This window comes from Penaeus vannamei, chromosome 26 (assembly GCF_042767895.1).
Source record: "Penaeus vannamei isolate JL-2024 chromosome 26, ASM4276789v1, whole genome shotgun sequence".
NCBI classification, from domain to species: Eukaryota; Metazoa; Arthropoda; class Malacostraca; order Decapoda; family Penaeidae; genus Penaeus; species Penaeus vannamei.
Window position 1 is genome coordinate 31,219,692 of NC_091574.1, and position 15,000 is coordinate 31,234,691.

Sequence of the window (15,000 nt, forward strand, 5' to 3'; positions counted from 1 at the left end):
TGTATCTATTTATGCTAAACCTGTATTTATTTATGCTAAACCTGTATTTATTTATGCTAAACCTGTATTTATTTATGCTAAACCTGTATTTATTTATGCTAAACCTGTATTTATTTATGCTAAACCTGTATCTATTTATGCTAAACCTATAATTTATGCTAAACCTGTATTTATTCATGCTAAACCTGTATTTATTCATGCTAAACCTGTATGCATAGATAAATACAAACGCATAAATAACATACGTATTATCCTAAAGACAACACTGCCAGCGCACAAACAATTCGGATCACATCGGATTTTGAACAAACCAACAAACCAAACCCTCCTTGAAAGAAAGGGCCTTCAGAAATAGTGCAAAAAACAACACAAATCAACACAGAACAGCAGAAGAAAAAATATTTCCATCACTCCCAAGCCGAACATCCTGGAGTTAGGTGCTTGTCTTAGCACAACGAGTCTGCCATTTACGAAGTCCGAGGACCCGCTTGCTGTGAGAAATGACGGTCATCTGTCATCTTTGGCTCTTTCGGCCGGCTCATCTGTTTCTCGCAGCCTCCGACTCTACTGTAGCTTCCTCTCTCTATCTACCTAGCTCTCTCTCTCATTCACTAATTCATTCATTCACTCACTGAGAGAGAGAGAGAGGGAGAGGGAGAGGGAGGGGGAGAGGGAGGGGGAGAGGGAGAGGGAGGGGGAGAGGGAGGGGGAGGGAGGGGGAGAGGGAGGGAGGGAGGGAGGGAGAGGGAGAGGGAGGGAGAGGAGAGGGAGGGAGAGGGAGGGAGAGGGAGAGGGAGAGGAGAGGAGAGGAGAGGGAGAGAGAGAGAGAGAGAGAGAGAGAGAGAGAGAGAGAGAGAGAGAGAGAGAGAGAGAGAGAGAGAGGGAGACTCCAATAACAACTCCCTCGGGAATAATGGCCACAATGTTTTCAACTTATATATTTTTCTCTCTCTCTCTTTCCTTTCTCTCCTTCTCCTTCTCCTTCTTTTTTCAGATGTGGTTGGGTCATTAGATTAATCGATGACGTATTTGCTTCCGGTTCCATTACACCCGTATGTATATCCAAGTCGATACACACCTAATAACATGCACGTAAGACCTACGGATAAACAAACACACCCTAAAAATTAAAAAATAAAAAAAAATAAAAAAATAAAAAGGAATAAGAAAGGCACACAACAGAACAACAAGAACAACACAAAAGCGCAATACAAAAAAAGGAACTCCTAAACGCCAAACTCCAAAACCCGACCCAATGGCTAATGAGCGCGGTTAACCCAATACCCGGCCGGCGCATGACGACAGGAAACCCGCACGGATCAGCGCGTGAGATCATGGGCTGAGGATCAAGGCTGAGCTGGAGGAGGACGCCGAGTGTGAGACTCGGTTAGTCGGCGAGTTCAGGAAATGGGTTGGCCTTGGGGGCGGTTTGTGGGGGTTCTGTACACATCGTAATATATACAGATATACTGTAGTTACGTAAGATATATATATATAAATATGTATATACATATATATATTATTTTGCCGCGCGCGCTAGTTAATATATATATATATATATATATATATATATATATATATATATATATATATATATATATATATACATATACATATATATATATACATATACATATATATATACATATATATATATATATATATATATATATATATATATATATATATATATATATATATATATATATATATATATACTCATTGAAGCAAATCTCACTTCCGTCAATAAATTTAGTCTGCATTGTGGGTTTTTCTGCCATAAGTATCAACATGATAAGAGTGTTTTTCCATTCTCTCACATACAAACACACACACACGCGCACACACACACGCGCACACACACACACACACACATACACACACACACACACACACACACACACACACACATATATATATATATATATATATATATATATATATATATATATATATATATATATATATATATATATATATATACATGCATATATACGTATATATACATATATACACATTTATATATATATACATACACATATATACATATATATACATACATATATATACATATATATATATATATATATATATATATATATATATATATATATATATATATATATATATACATATATATAACCAAAGGGTGGAGATGTGGCGGGCGGCGGAGAGAGCGGGAAAGCCGCCACCTGTTCCCAACCTCCGGCGAATTCGCGGGCGTCGATGTCCGCCCATAATACGATTACATTTCAACACGTTCGTTACTTCCCGCCGGCGACTGGCCAGCGAACGACACAAACGACCGAACGAAACCACCCAGTTATGAACCACTCGAGTCTTATTCGCAACAAATTGGATTCTGACAAATAACCGTCGAACCGTTTAAACTTTCCTTACCCCCCCACCCCACCCCCCTACCTCCCCGGCGTGCGTTTTCGCGGGAAATCGACTCTTATTTAAGGGAGCAATTAGATCGAAAATCCAATGAATCTTTACGGAACTAACGCTATGACGCGGGGTTTTTTTTTCTCTCTCTCTCTTTTTCTTTTCTTTTTTTTAACGAGGTTTGAAGCAAACACGCTTTCTATTGTCTCAGTTCCTTGCCTAATGATTTCACTTCCGGTTCCCGTAGATGCTCATAAGGTTCGTTAATGTGTATTGTTTTTTTTTCTTTTCTTTTCTTGATCTTTGTTCTCTAAATGTTTCGTTTGAATGTGTTGAATGTGTTGCTTTCTTGGTCATGATTTGTTTGTTTGTTTAGTTTTCTTATGTTCTTGTTTACATATTTCTGATCCTACAGAATGGTTCAATGCTTGTGTAATCCTGTCTCCTTTATTTACCTATAGTATATATCGTCTATGTATTTGTCTATCTTATCTCTATCTATCTCCTCTCTCTCTCTCTCTCTTTCGCTCTCTCTCTCTCTCTCTCTCTCTCTCTCTCTCTCTCTCTCTCTCTACCCTTCCGCACGCTCTCTCTCCATCTCCCTCTTCCTCTACCCCCCCCCTTCATACTCCCTCTACTCCCCCTCCAGCAAGACCCTCCCACCCTCCATGTCCTCAAGCACCCCACTTCCCCCCCCGCTCCTTACTCTACTTGCTCGCACCCACATCCCGGTTCTCGAAATCTCCCCCCCCCCCACTCCCACCTCCCGAATTCCCTCCCCCCTCCCCACCTACATCGGAACCTCTCCCCTCTCCCCCTTCCAGTCTCCCTGAATATCATACCCCCACCCCCACCCCCCTGCGTCGAAAACCCCTACCTACCCATCCTCAAAATAGGCCCCTCTCTTAGCCTACACCCCTCCCCGCCCCCCCCTCTCACTCCCCCCATCTCAAAAACCTTCCTATCCCGTAGCTTCGAAATTCCCCACCCACCCTTCCTTTTAGTCCCCCCAATCCCCCTCCCCCTAACACCAAAAACACCCTTTTCCCCTAACTCCAGCCCCCCCTCCCCCTATTTCAACTCCCCTTATCCCCAACCTCCAAAATCCCCCTCAACCCCTATCTCAACCCCCTTACCCCCCAACCTCCAAAACGCCCCTCCCCCCTATCTCAACCCCCAACCTCCAAAGAACTCCCCCTTCCCCCAACTCCAAAACCCCCTTATCCCCCCAATCTCAACCCCCTTCATCGCCCCCAACCTCCAACCCCCCTTCCCCTAACTCCCAAAATCCCCTCCCCCTATCTCAACCCCCTTCCTCCCCCCTTATCCCCCCAACCTCCAACCCCCCCTTCCCTAACTCCCAAAACCCCCCTTCCCCCAATCTCAACCCCCCTTATTCCCCCAACCTCCAACCCCCCCCCTTCCCCTAACTCCCAAAAATCCCCCTTCTTCCCCCCTTATCCCCCCAATCTCCAACCCCCTTCCCCTAACTCCAAAAAATCCCTCCTTCCTCACCCCCCCCTTCTCAGATTTCACCCGCGCCTGCGATGGCATCAGCGGCGCAGTGACTGCCTCGCACCCACCCTCCAGCTGGTCTCGACAACGGGACTCGAGACCAGGTGTTCACACTCTGTCCGCCATCCCTCGTTTTTTGTCGTCTTTTGTCGTTTTTTGTCGTCTTTTTCTTTTTTTTAGGGGGGGACTTAATTATTTTTTTGTTTTGTTTTGTTTTTTGTTTTTTTGTTCTCGTTTGGTATGGTCAACAACCTGTTCCGTTGCTTTAGTGGTGATGTGTGTGTGTGTGTGTGTGTGTGTGTGTGTATGGGTGTGTGTGTGTATGGGTGTGTGTGTGTGTATAAGTGTGTGTATGTGTGTATGGGTGTGTGAGTGTGTATGGGTGGGTGTGTGTGTGTGTGTGTGTGTGTGTGTATGTGTGTGTGTGTGTGTGTGTGTGTGCGTGTGTGTGTGTGTGTGTGTGTGTGTGTGTGTGTGTGTGTGTGTGTGTGTGTGTGTGTGTGTGCGTATGAGTGTGTGTGTGCGTATGAGTGTGTGTTTACGTGCGTGTGTGCATCCGTGCGTGCGTGTGCATGTGTGCGTAGATGTGTGTATGCAATCTTCCAGAAAACAGCAATAAAGTTATTTGTGCGTTGCATCACCCCCCCCCGTCTTGTAACCAAGTGTGACGCTAAGCAGACCCCCCTTTACAACGGCATTTCTTGCAAAGCTGCCGGTGCAAAAAAAAAAAAAAAATGTATTATTATCTCGAACACGATAAACACATAAAAAAAGAAAGAAAGAGAGAAATAAACAAATAAATACAAAAACTCCAGTTAGGTTCACAAGTATTATTATCTCGAACACGATAAAACACACACAAAAAAAGAGAGAAAGAAAGAGAAAAATAAAACAAATAAATACAAAAACTCCAGTTAGGTTCACAAGTATTATTATCTCGAACGCGATAAAACACACACCAAAACGAAAGAAAGAAAGAGAAAAATAAAACAAATAAATGCAAAAAAACTTCAGTTAGGTTCACAATATGTTACTTCTGAATGACTTATCACAGGCGATTCATTTCTACCGAGGAAAAAGGTTTTTGAAAATTCGCAGAGACCGTTATCCGATTTCTAAATTCAAAATGACGTTTCACTGCAATGACAAGGTTCTATCTTTCACAGGCAAGTGACTGTTTTAAATACTACGGAGGCAAGAAAATACGAGAAAGGGTGAAGGAGGAGAGAAGGAAAGGGAAGGAGGGAAGGAGAGAATGGAGAGTGAAGAGAAGAAAAGGGAAGGAGGGAAGGAGAGGGAGAGAGAGAGAGAGAGAGAGAGAGAGGAGAGAGGAGAGAGGAGAGAAAGAGAGAGAGAAAGAGAAAGAGAAAGAAGAGAGAGAAAGAGAGAGAGAGAGACAGAGACAGAGAAAGAGAAAGAGAAAGAGAGAGAGAGAGTTAGTTACGGAAGAGAAACAGAAATTTATGGCCGACACAATTAACACAGCGCGGAAGAGACGAGGGTAGGAACAACTAGTACAACCTTTGTTCTAAATCCACCCACACAATGCGTCCTGAAAACCTGAAACTGAAGTGAAAACCGCATTCGACAGAAAAAAGGGATAGTTCAGCAGACGACACAAACTATTCATAAGCCTCTTAACTTAAAAAACGCGATTCGCTAAATGCCAATCAAACGCTTCGAAACCTTTGCTGTACGAAGAAATATTATATTAAAAAATAAAATGATATAAAGACGCTACACAAACGGTCTGTTTATGAATTTGAGTGTGGAGTGTGATGTATCTGTGGCATGCGTGTGCGTGTGTGTACGCGTGCATATGCGTGTGTGTGCGTGTGTGTACGCGTGCATATGTGTGTGTACGCGCGCATATGTGTGTGTACGCGTGCATATACATCTATACGTATATATCCCCGGCTGGATGCACCTGCAATCCGTCTCCATGCCTAAGTGCGCATTTAGTACAAACCAAACATTCAAGCAGGGATGTCCATAACGCCGTTCCGAGTACACAGGCAAGTGGGCTTCAACCGCACCGCCGGAGGACGCGCAATGGCCACCCTCAAAACGACCACGATCTCCTCCTCCTCCTCCTCCTCCTCCTCGCCCCGTTCGGTAAATCAACGAAAAGCTGCCCTCTCCCCCTCCTCCTCCGTCTCCTCCTCCTCTTCTTCTTCTTCTTCTTCTTCTTCTTCTTCTTCTTCTTCTTCTTCTTCTTCTTCCTCTTCTTCCTCCTCTTCTTCTCCTTCTCCTTCTCCTTCTCCTTCTCCTTCTCCTTCTTCTTCTTCTTCTCCTTCTCCTTCTCCTTCTCCTTCTCCTTCTCCTTCTCCTTCTCCTTCTCCTTCTCCTTCTCCTTCTCCTCCTCCTCCTCCTCGCCGCCCCCAGTAAATCAACGAAAAGCTGCCGATACATCCCTTCGCCCGGACCGACAACACTAGCTAAGGACCTCCATTAAGAGAACACATGTGAATGCTAATTACGCACCGGGAAAAAAAAAAAACTAAAAAAAAAAACACTAAATGCCTGGCTCGCTCTATCTAGGTCATGTTAGCTTTTGCGTTAATGAACTCTCGTCGGGGGGGAAAATTGCATTTGTAATTATCTCTTCTTTTTCTTTCTTTCTTTCTTTCTTTCTGCGGAAATTCTTGCGGGTACCTACTTCACTCGGCGTTGATATCACCCGCGCGTTTCCCAAATTCTCAGCGTGATAGACGTGCGTCGCGGTTTAGCAAACCCTCCACTGCGAGGTATTAATCGAGCTAATGTAATATAACCACAGGCGTAATATATATGCTAGCAAAAAGAAAGAAAAAAAAGATAATTCTAACAAAGTGTGTCGATGGGTTGAGTCTCGAAGCGGAAACTGCCGGGGAATTTCTCACTCGCTTTTCCAACAACTTCCGGTCAGTCTAGCACGTTTCTGTTTTACACGATGTCTATAAACTCCAAACTCCTCTGTTTATATTGTATCATCGACCACAAAATACCAAAGCCGATTAAGAAACAGAAATTGAGAAAATGAAAAGAAAAAAAAATGTTCGGAAATAAAAATAAAAATGGAAAAAAAATTAAGATCAAAAGAAGTCGAGAAAAGAAAAAATAGAAGAAATTAAGAAAAAAATATAAAGGCTTTAAAGTCAGTTCACACGCTTTTGCAGTTTTCCACGAGAGTAAATCACTGGATTATCACCTTTACAGGTCAGACGATTCTCTTTAGGCAGAACGAACTGACGTCACCGAATAGAAAGACGATTCGAAAGAAAGCGAGAAAAGAAATTAGAAGAAAAATACAATCCCAAACTATGGTTCAACGATCACCATTCCTCCCCCTCCCCTCCCTCCCTCCCTCCCTCAGGTGCAAATACTCAAACAGCCCATTACAGAGGCGAGCATCGTGCAGAAACCGCACAGAAAACCACCCTTAACGACACTTAGACTTAGGAGGGGGGGGTAAATGGGGAGGGATGGAGGGAAAGGAGGAGCGGGGGTAGGTAAGGAGGGATGGCGGGAAAGGGGGGGGGGGGGAAGGGGGCGTTGTCAGCCGAGTTGTAAACACTGGAAAGCATGACAAGAGGCGCCGGGGTCACCGTGTTCAGAGGACGAATGGTCGTTCAATGGAGGTCGTTTTCCGGCCGGCTGCTCGTCCGTTAAGCGACACTATGGGTTTCCGAGCATGATGGAGTTAGGAAGGGAGGAAGGGAGGGAGAGGGGGAAGGAGAGGAAGAGGAAGAGGAAGGGAGGTAGAGAGGGAGGGAGAGGGAGAGGGAGGGGGAGGGGGAGAGAGAGAGAGGGAGGGGGAGAGAGAGAGAGGGAGGGGGAGAGAGAGAGAGAGGGAGGGGAGAGAGAGAGGGAGGGGGAGAGAGAGAGGGAGGGGGAGGGGGGGAGGAGAGAGAGAGGGAGATAGAGAAAGAGAGAGAGAGAGAGAGAGAGAGAGAGAGAGAGAGAGAGAGAGAAAGAAAGAGAGAGACTGAAAGACAAGACTTGAGACGAAAGAAATTAAAACGGAAATACTATTAATCTTCAAAAGTTTAAACTGCATCAAATTCTAATTACACTAACACAAACAAACAAACAGGGAATACATGTATGTTTACACATTCATGTACACAGTGGACGCGAAACATACTGAATGAAATGTGTGTTTGTATATATTCCTACATGTATGTATTTATGTATGTATGTATGAATAAATGGATGAATAATTGAATGAATGATTGTTTGTATGACGTATGCATTATGCATGTATATACTCATGTGTCATCTATATATATATACATGTATATATGTATCATACTGTGTAAGCATCATCTAGGTTTGTATGCATAGATGTATTCACACACATGTGCGTATATATGTAGTGTATGTCGAGAAGGAGAGGAGAGAAGGGGGAAGGTTGTAGAGAGAGAGCAGAGAAGGGGAAAGGTTGTAGAGCGAGAGGAGAGAAGGGGGAAGGTTGTAGAGGGAGAGGAGAGAAGGGGGAAGGTTGTAGAGGGAGAGGAGAGAAGGGGGAAGGTTGTAGAGAGAGAGCAGAGAAGGTTGTAGAGGGAGAGGAGAGAAGGAGGGAGGTTATAGAGGGAGAGGAGAGAAGGGGGAAGGTGGTAGAGGAAGAGGAGAGAAGGAGGGAGGTTGGAGAGGAGAGAAGGGGGAAGGTTGTAGAGGGAGAGGAGAGAAGGGGGAAGGTTGTAGAGAGAGAGCAGAGAAGGTTGTAGAGGGAGAGGAGAGAATGAGGGAGGTTGTAGAGGGAGAGGAGAGAAGGGGGAAGGTTGTAGAGGGAGAGGAGAGAAGGGGGAAGGTTGTAGAGGAGAGAGGGAGAGAAGGGGGAAGGTTGTAGAGACAGAGGAGAGAAGGGGGAAGGTTGTAGAGGGAGAGGAAAGGAGGGGGAAGGTTGTAGAGCGAGAGGAGAGAAGGGGGAAGGTTGTAGAGGGAGAGGAAAGGAGGGGGAAGGTTGTAGAGCGAGAGGAGAGAAGGGGGAAGGTTGTTCAGGTTCACTTAGTAATCAGGTAGACGCTGTTGACAAGCGCAACCTTTTCGTCGCTTTTACAAATCCGGGACCTCCCCCAACATCTTTTTTTTCTTTCATTCTTTTTTTGACAATGAGGTTTCGGATTCGGTTTTTGGAGTCGGCCAAGGCTGCGCACTTAAATCGATTGATCTGGGAGGATTAGTGCTGGATCTTTAGGGCCTTCAGGAAATTTCGAAGGACGAGTCATTGTATTTTTTTTCTTTTATATAAGATCAGGGACACAAAAGCTAATTTGTATTGTCGTCTGGATTATTCCGGAACAGGAAGCCGTCTGCATGATCACTGATGCACGTTTGGAAATGCATAATCTGCGTATTTTTCAAAATCGTTGTTAATGAAATTCATCAAATCATAAGGTCTAAACAAAAGAAAAGGTTAATACAGATTCTGATCACACTGCTCGTAGAATATCACATATACACAAGAACAGGATACACACTTGCACATATACACAAAAATACCAACACACACAAACGCTTGTACACGAAACACCCAGCAAACCAGTGCTGCCTTAAACTATCTGGAAAAGCACAAAATACCTGGCGACTCGTATCCGGAGTCCCTGTGCGTGTCAGCCTCACTGATCGTTTCATACTGCGAGCCTGACCCGACGCTCTCCTCGTCGTCTTGGGTGTAATGGAGGACCTTCTGCGTCTGCTTCGTCCTGCCGTCTTCCTGATTCGGCCCCTGGATGGCGTCTTCTCCCGAAGGCGCACTCGGGGATTGTCCAGCTCCGTCTGTCTCGCCACTGTCTCTCGTTTGCGCCGAGATTTTGTCATTTTGCCTCGTGTTCTGCGGCTCGATGCTTTCGTATGTGGGGTCGTCCTCTCCTGCGCCGGCGCTTTCGCGTCCTTGGTCACAGATTTCGTTTACGGTTTTATCACTGGCGGAGAAAGACTGCGAGTCCGCTGAGGCTCCTTCACTGTCTGCAGGATCGTTACTGCGAACGGGGGTCAGCACCGGTTCACTACCGTGTGATGGGAACGCTCCCATATCCTTTTCTGTGGTACACTTGCTGTCGTCTTTACAGTCACTCACTGCCGCATCTGCATGTGTGCGAGTGCAGCCCTCAGCCACGGCTGCATCCTCGTCTGTGCCTGCACGCAGCACTGTGCTGAGTCGGGCCGCGTGCGCGTGGACGGTGGCGGCGCCGGCCATGGCTGGGCTGGAATGGCAGGCGCTGCGGCTCTGACCGAGTCCTGCCTTTGCTCTCCCCGGCGGTGCGTCACGCCTGGTAGGGCGGCCGTCGGCGATCTGCTGGGGCGTGTGGCCTTCCAGGGAACCTTTACCCTCCTTTCCCGCCGTAACGGAGGCTCTGGCTCGAGTCCTAGGCAGCGAGCCGTGACTGTCGAGCTGTCGACGCTCTGCCCGGGGCAGCGTCCAGGTCCCGCCCCCTTCCCTGTCACCCGCGCGGAGCCTCGGAGGATTAGGCCGAGACGAGACACGGTGAGATGCGGAACTGGGTTGGCCTTTGCTTTCTCCTCTCTGTTTGCCTTTCTTATCCATCTCGCTCACTTCGCCCGACTCGTCGGCGTGACCGACCGGGAGGGCGCTGTGGCCGGAAACGCCGTCGCTGGAGTCCAGCGGCAGAGACTCCGTCCCGGGCTCCATGGAGTCTGGAGGGCTGTTGAGGATCTGCGAGATGGTGCTGATGAGGTTGGCGGGAGGCCGGGCGCCGTCGCCTCGGCAGGGCTCGCGGCAGGCGTCTTCCAGCTCGTCCTCGGTGCTGCAGCCGTCCTCGATATCCAGCCGCTTTTCCTGCACTTCCTGGAAGTCGTGCAATCTGTGAGGCCCCGGGCTGCCGTCCGCCCGAGGGCTGATAGTCGGGGATCCGCGAGAGGCTCCCTGGCCCGTGGCGAGAGGGTCGTGGCTGCAGTCGAGGTCTTCGCACACAGTCACCTGCGTCGTCATGGAGGTCGGCTCGTCGGCGGCCTCGAAATTCGCTTCCCGCTGGAGGTCCGGGGGTCCGCCGTCGCCCCGAATTTCAATCATGTTGCTGTTGACGGTGATGTTGTAGCTGCAGGGAGACTGGGACCCGCTCGAGTCCGCGGCCGTCGGATGACAGCCCTTCTCCTTCAGGCTGGGGCTGGCTTCCCTCGAGCTGTGAGACTGAGTGCCACTCCGTGCACCTGCCAGCTCATCCTCGCCTTCCACGCTCCGCTCGTTGAGTTGCACGATGGCATTCTGCACTCGGACGCAGTGGGAGACTTCGCGGGCGCCCTGGGAAGCCGCCGCGGCCTCCTTCCCATTCCTGACCACAAGCCTCGTCACCAGCCGCCCTTCCGACGCGTCTTCCTCGCCGCCGACGCTCACCTCCCCGTTCTCGGCCGTGTGACCCCCGTTCTCTTTCGCACTCTTGCAATTTACTGCATTCCCACTGTTACCGTTTATCCCATTTTCTGCTCCTCCTCTTCCAGTCACACTGAGTTTTCTCAAACTGCTCCGGTAAATCTTTTCGAGCCTCCTTTGCTCCCGCCTCCGCGAGTTGAGGCAGTTGAGGAAGAACAGAGTCTGTACGCACGTGTACGTCAGGCCCACCAGGCCTATGAACAACACCTCGAGCATGATGGCCGTCAGCAGCGGAGTCAGCCGCGTCAGACGGGATCATCCATCTTCCGAGCTCAAAAGCGCCGCCGGTACACGTCCTCCGCCGACACCGCCTTCGCTCGCTTTTATCGCCCTTACGTTCGACGCCTGAAAACAACTTTACTCGTCATCGACCGCTCGACTCTCGACCGCCTCTCCCACGGACGGAGAGGAAGATGCTGACACGGAGGGAGAAGATACCGCGTCACCTTGAGAAGCGTCTTCATCGAGGGAATTTCTCTCCGCTCCGCTCACATATTAATTGATTAGGATGACTTGCAAAACCAACCAACCAACCCCCCCTCCCCCTTTCCCTTTACTCCCACTCTACCCCCTCCCCCTACTCCCTCCACACCACGAAAGACTAGAACGAATATTCGGTATATCACGGCGTTCGAGTTGCATATTTCGTAAACTATTTCGCATTTTTCCCGTCATAATGTGGGACAGGTTTGTAGCGTGGATAAGTGTGTGTAAGTTATGCAGCAATGTAAGAGGAAGAGAGAAAGGGTGAGTGAGTGAGTGTGTGTGTGTGTGTGTGTGTGTGTGTGTGTGTGTGTGTGTGTGTGTGTGTGTGTGTGTGTGTGTGTGTGTGTGTGTGTGTGTGTGTGTGTGTGTGAGAGAGAGAGAGAGAGAGAAAAGAGAGAGAGAGAGAGAGAGAGAGAGAGAGAGAGAGAGAGAGAGAGAGAGAGAGAGAGAAAGAGAGAGAGAAAAAGAGAGAGACAAGAGAAAGAGAGAGAGAAAACGAGAAAGAGAGAGAGAGAGAGAGAGAGAGAGAGAGAGAGAAAGAAAGAAAGAAAGAAAAAGAAAGAAAGAAAGAAAGAAAGAAAGAAAGAAAGAAAGAAAGAAAGAAAGAAAGAAAGAAAGAAAGAAAGAAAGAAAGAGAAGACAGAAAAAAAAGGACTGAAGCCAAAGCCCTCACCCCCTCACCCCCTCGTCCCCCCCAAAACAAAAAAGAAACATCAAAAACAAGGAAACAGATTTATCGGTCCCACAATTCCCATCGTAATAGCCCCGAGACAAATTGCCTCGGGAACGAAATCGGTGTAAAACGTTTCTCGCTCCGATTTCCCGATTTAGTCCGATTTAGTCGATTTAGATTTTTTTTTTTTTTTTGGGGGGGGTTATGGCTTTCATACAAAAAATGCGTTTAAGAATAATGTTTTAGATTGTTAATTTAAGTACTGGTGAAGCTATTACAATTACCTTTATCATTATCATTGCAAGAATAAAGATAATGGTGATGATAATAGAAATAATAATAATAATAATAATAATAATAATAATAATAAAATAATAATAATAACAATAATAATAATAACAATAATAATAATACTCGTAGCAATAACAATAACAATAACAATATTAATAATAATAATAATAATAATAATAATAATAATAATAATAATAATTACAATAATAATTGTAATAATACTGATATTAATAATAATATTGCTAATAACAATAACGGTAATAAAAATCATCATCACAATAATTTTAACAATAATAATGATAACCAAAAATAATCATAAATATAACAAAACAGCAATCATAACCATTGCATCAGCAGCAACAAAAATACCATGACCCACACCATGAAAATATTTCGTCTATTACAAAAAATAAAAATAAAAATAAAACAGAAACAAATAAATAAATAAATAAATAGAAAAAAAAAACACATATACAATGGGCGGTTACCGTGAAACAAGTCTTGGGCCTAAAACAATATCTCTTAATTTGCCGTAATCTTAATTACTCCAGGAGTAATTCTGAGGCACGGCTATTAACAGCAGCTATTAAGGATTTATCTATCATACTATCCATCTATCTATCTATATTCATGTTCCTTTATCTGTGTTTATACTCGTCTATCTCTTCATTTCTATCTATACCTATCTTTTCATACCTACCTATATCTTTATCTGTCTATCTATACCTATATTAACCTATCTATTCGTATCTATCTATATTCCTCTATCCCTTCGAACCTATTTAAACATCTGTCTGACTGTCTGTCTATCTGTCTGTCTGTCTGTCTGTCAGTCTATCTGTCTGTCTATATATATCGGTCGGTATTCCCAACATCAATGGACCGGCATAAAGTTTTATTAGATACTACTGCCGTTGATTTGTCTCGATCACGATTCGCCAATCAAACTTCCCTGATCCATAAAGTTCAGAACGCGATTACACGGCAGGGGTTACGGACTTAAAGTTCGCGCCATTTTGAGGGGATGCGGGCTTAAAATTCGCGCTATTTTGAGGGGATGCGGACTTAAAATTCGCGCCATTTTGAGGGGATACGGGCTTAAAATTCGCGCCATTTTGATGTTCATTTTCTTCCCGTTTTCTTTCTCTTTCTCTATCTCACTTGATCTCATTCATCCGATCTGCATCCATTTGCAGAAGAAAGAAAACGAGAAGAAGGCATAACAGTAACTCCCAGCCTAAAAGACCACACGAAAGAGGGAGAGAATGAGACAGAAAAAAGGGTCTCCTTTATATAATGTCTTAACCTAACTTCCGCCTTCCTTTGACATAACTCCTCCTCCTCTCCGAAACTACACGAGCTTGACGTAAACAACAGGCTCTTCGTTCTCCCAAAACAAAAACGAAAAACAACAGCAAAAAAAAAAAGAAAGAAAAATCTCTTGCACGAACCGAGCAAAGTACTTCTCGGAGGATGAATATATTAGCGTGATTTTGCAGTTTTAACCGTTGAATGATACCGGTTGACTGAGACGCCGTAGCCATTTTGGAGAAAGGGAAAAATAGGCGTTGACGGTTGGAACCTTTTTTTTCGCTTTTAATTACGAGGACGGTGAATGGGTCATTGTCCATGGCACAAAAGGTGTGTGTCGCAATGCCATACACGTTTGTTCAATCGGTTAAATGAATGTAAGTGTAAAATGACAAAGTTGAAAGTTCCCCTACAATGTACAAGGTCCGTTGTTAGCTTGGACGTAACCCTTTTAGGTGTCTAGTTGAAATGTTTCTAAACAAAAATCGACAACAGTAATTTAAAAAAATCTTAAACGACCATGATAAAAAAAAAATTACATTAAATCGACCAAAGTAAGCTATCAACCTCTCGCCAATTTATCTCTTTCCGTCGACTCCAATCTAGAAGAGTCACCCGTAAACCACACGCCGATAATTCCATTTTCTGTTCGCTCCCCCTTCATCAACCATTACGTCTCCACCAACCACAACTTTCCTCCCCCACCCCCACCCTCCCCTTCCCCTTCCCATTTCCTCCCCTTCCCCCCCATTCCCCAACACAATTAAGAAGAAGACAAAAACACAGCAATATGTTCAGTCTTATCACTTGCACATGTTCTGCCAACTATCAAATTGTTCTTTTACTGGCGTTCTGCTCTGTAATCACGACCTCAACGACTGAAAGAGGGAAGGAGCCGCTGCGAGAGTTCTCAGCGCGGAGCATGATGGATCGAGAGGGAGAGGGAGAGAAAGAGGGAGAGAGG

The 15,000-nt window shown here is 45.7% G+C and overlaps 1 protein-coding gene across 9 annotated transcripts in view; it reads right to left on the reverse strand.

Moving 5' to 3' along the window:
• The window catches only part of f (espin protein forked), a 395,866-nt gene that overhangs the window by 17,328 nt on the left and 363,538 nt on the right, over positions 1-15,000 (reverse strand). For 2 of the 9 annotated variants that reach the window (XM_070140334.1, XM_070140331.1), the window contains exon 2: positions 9,466-11,620. The exons of the other annotated variants lie outside the window; for them this stretch is intronic. In XM_070140334.1, the coding sequence (XP_069996435.1) occupies positions 9,466-11,491 (2,026 nt within the window). In that variant the 5' untranslated portion in view covers positions 11,492-11,620. The remainder of the gene's footprint in view (positions 1-9,465; positions 11,621-15,000) is intronic. 9 annotated transcript variants of the gene reach the window in all.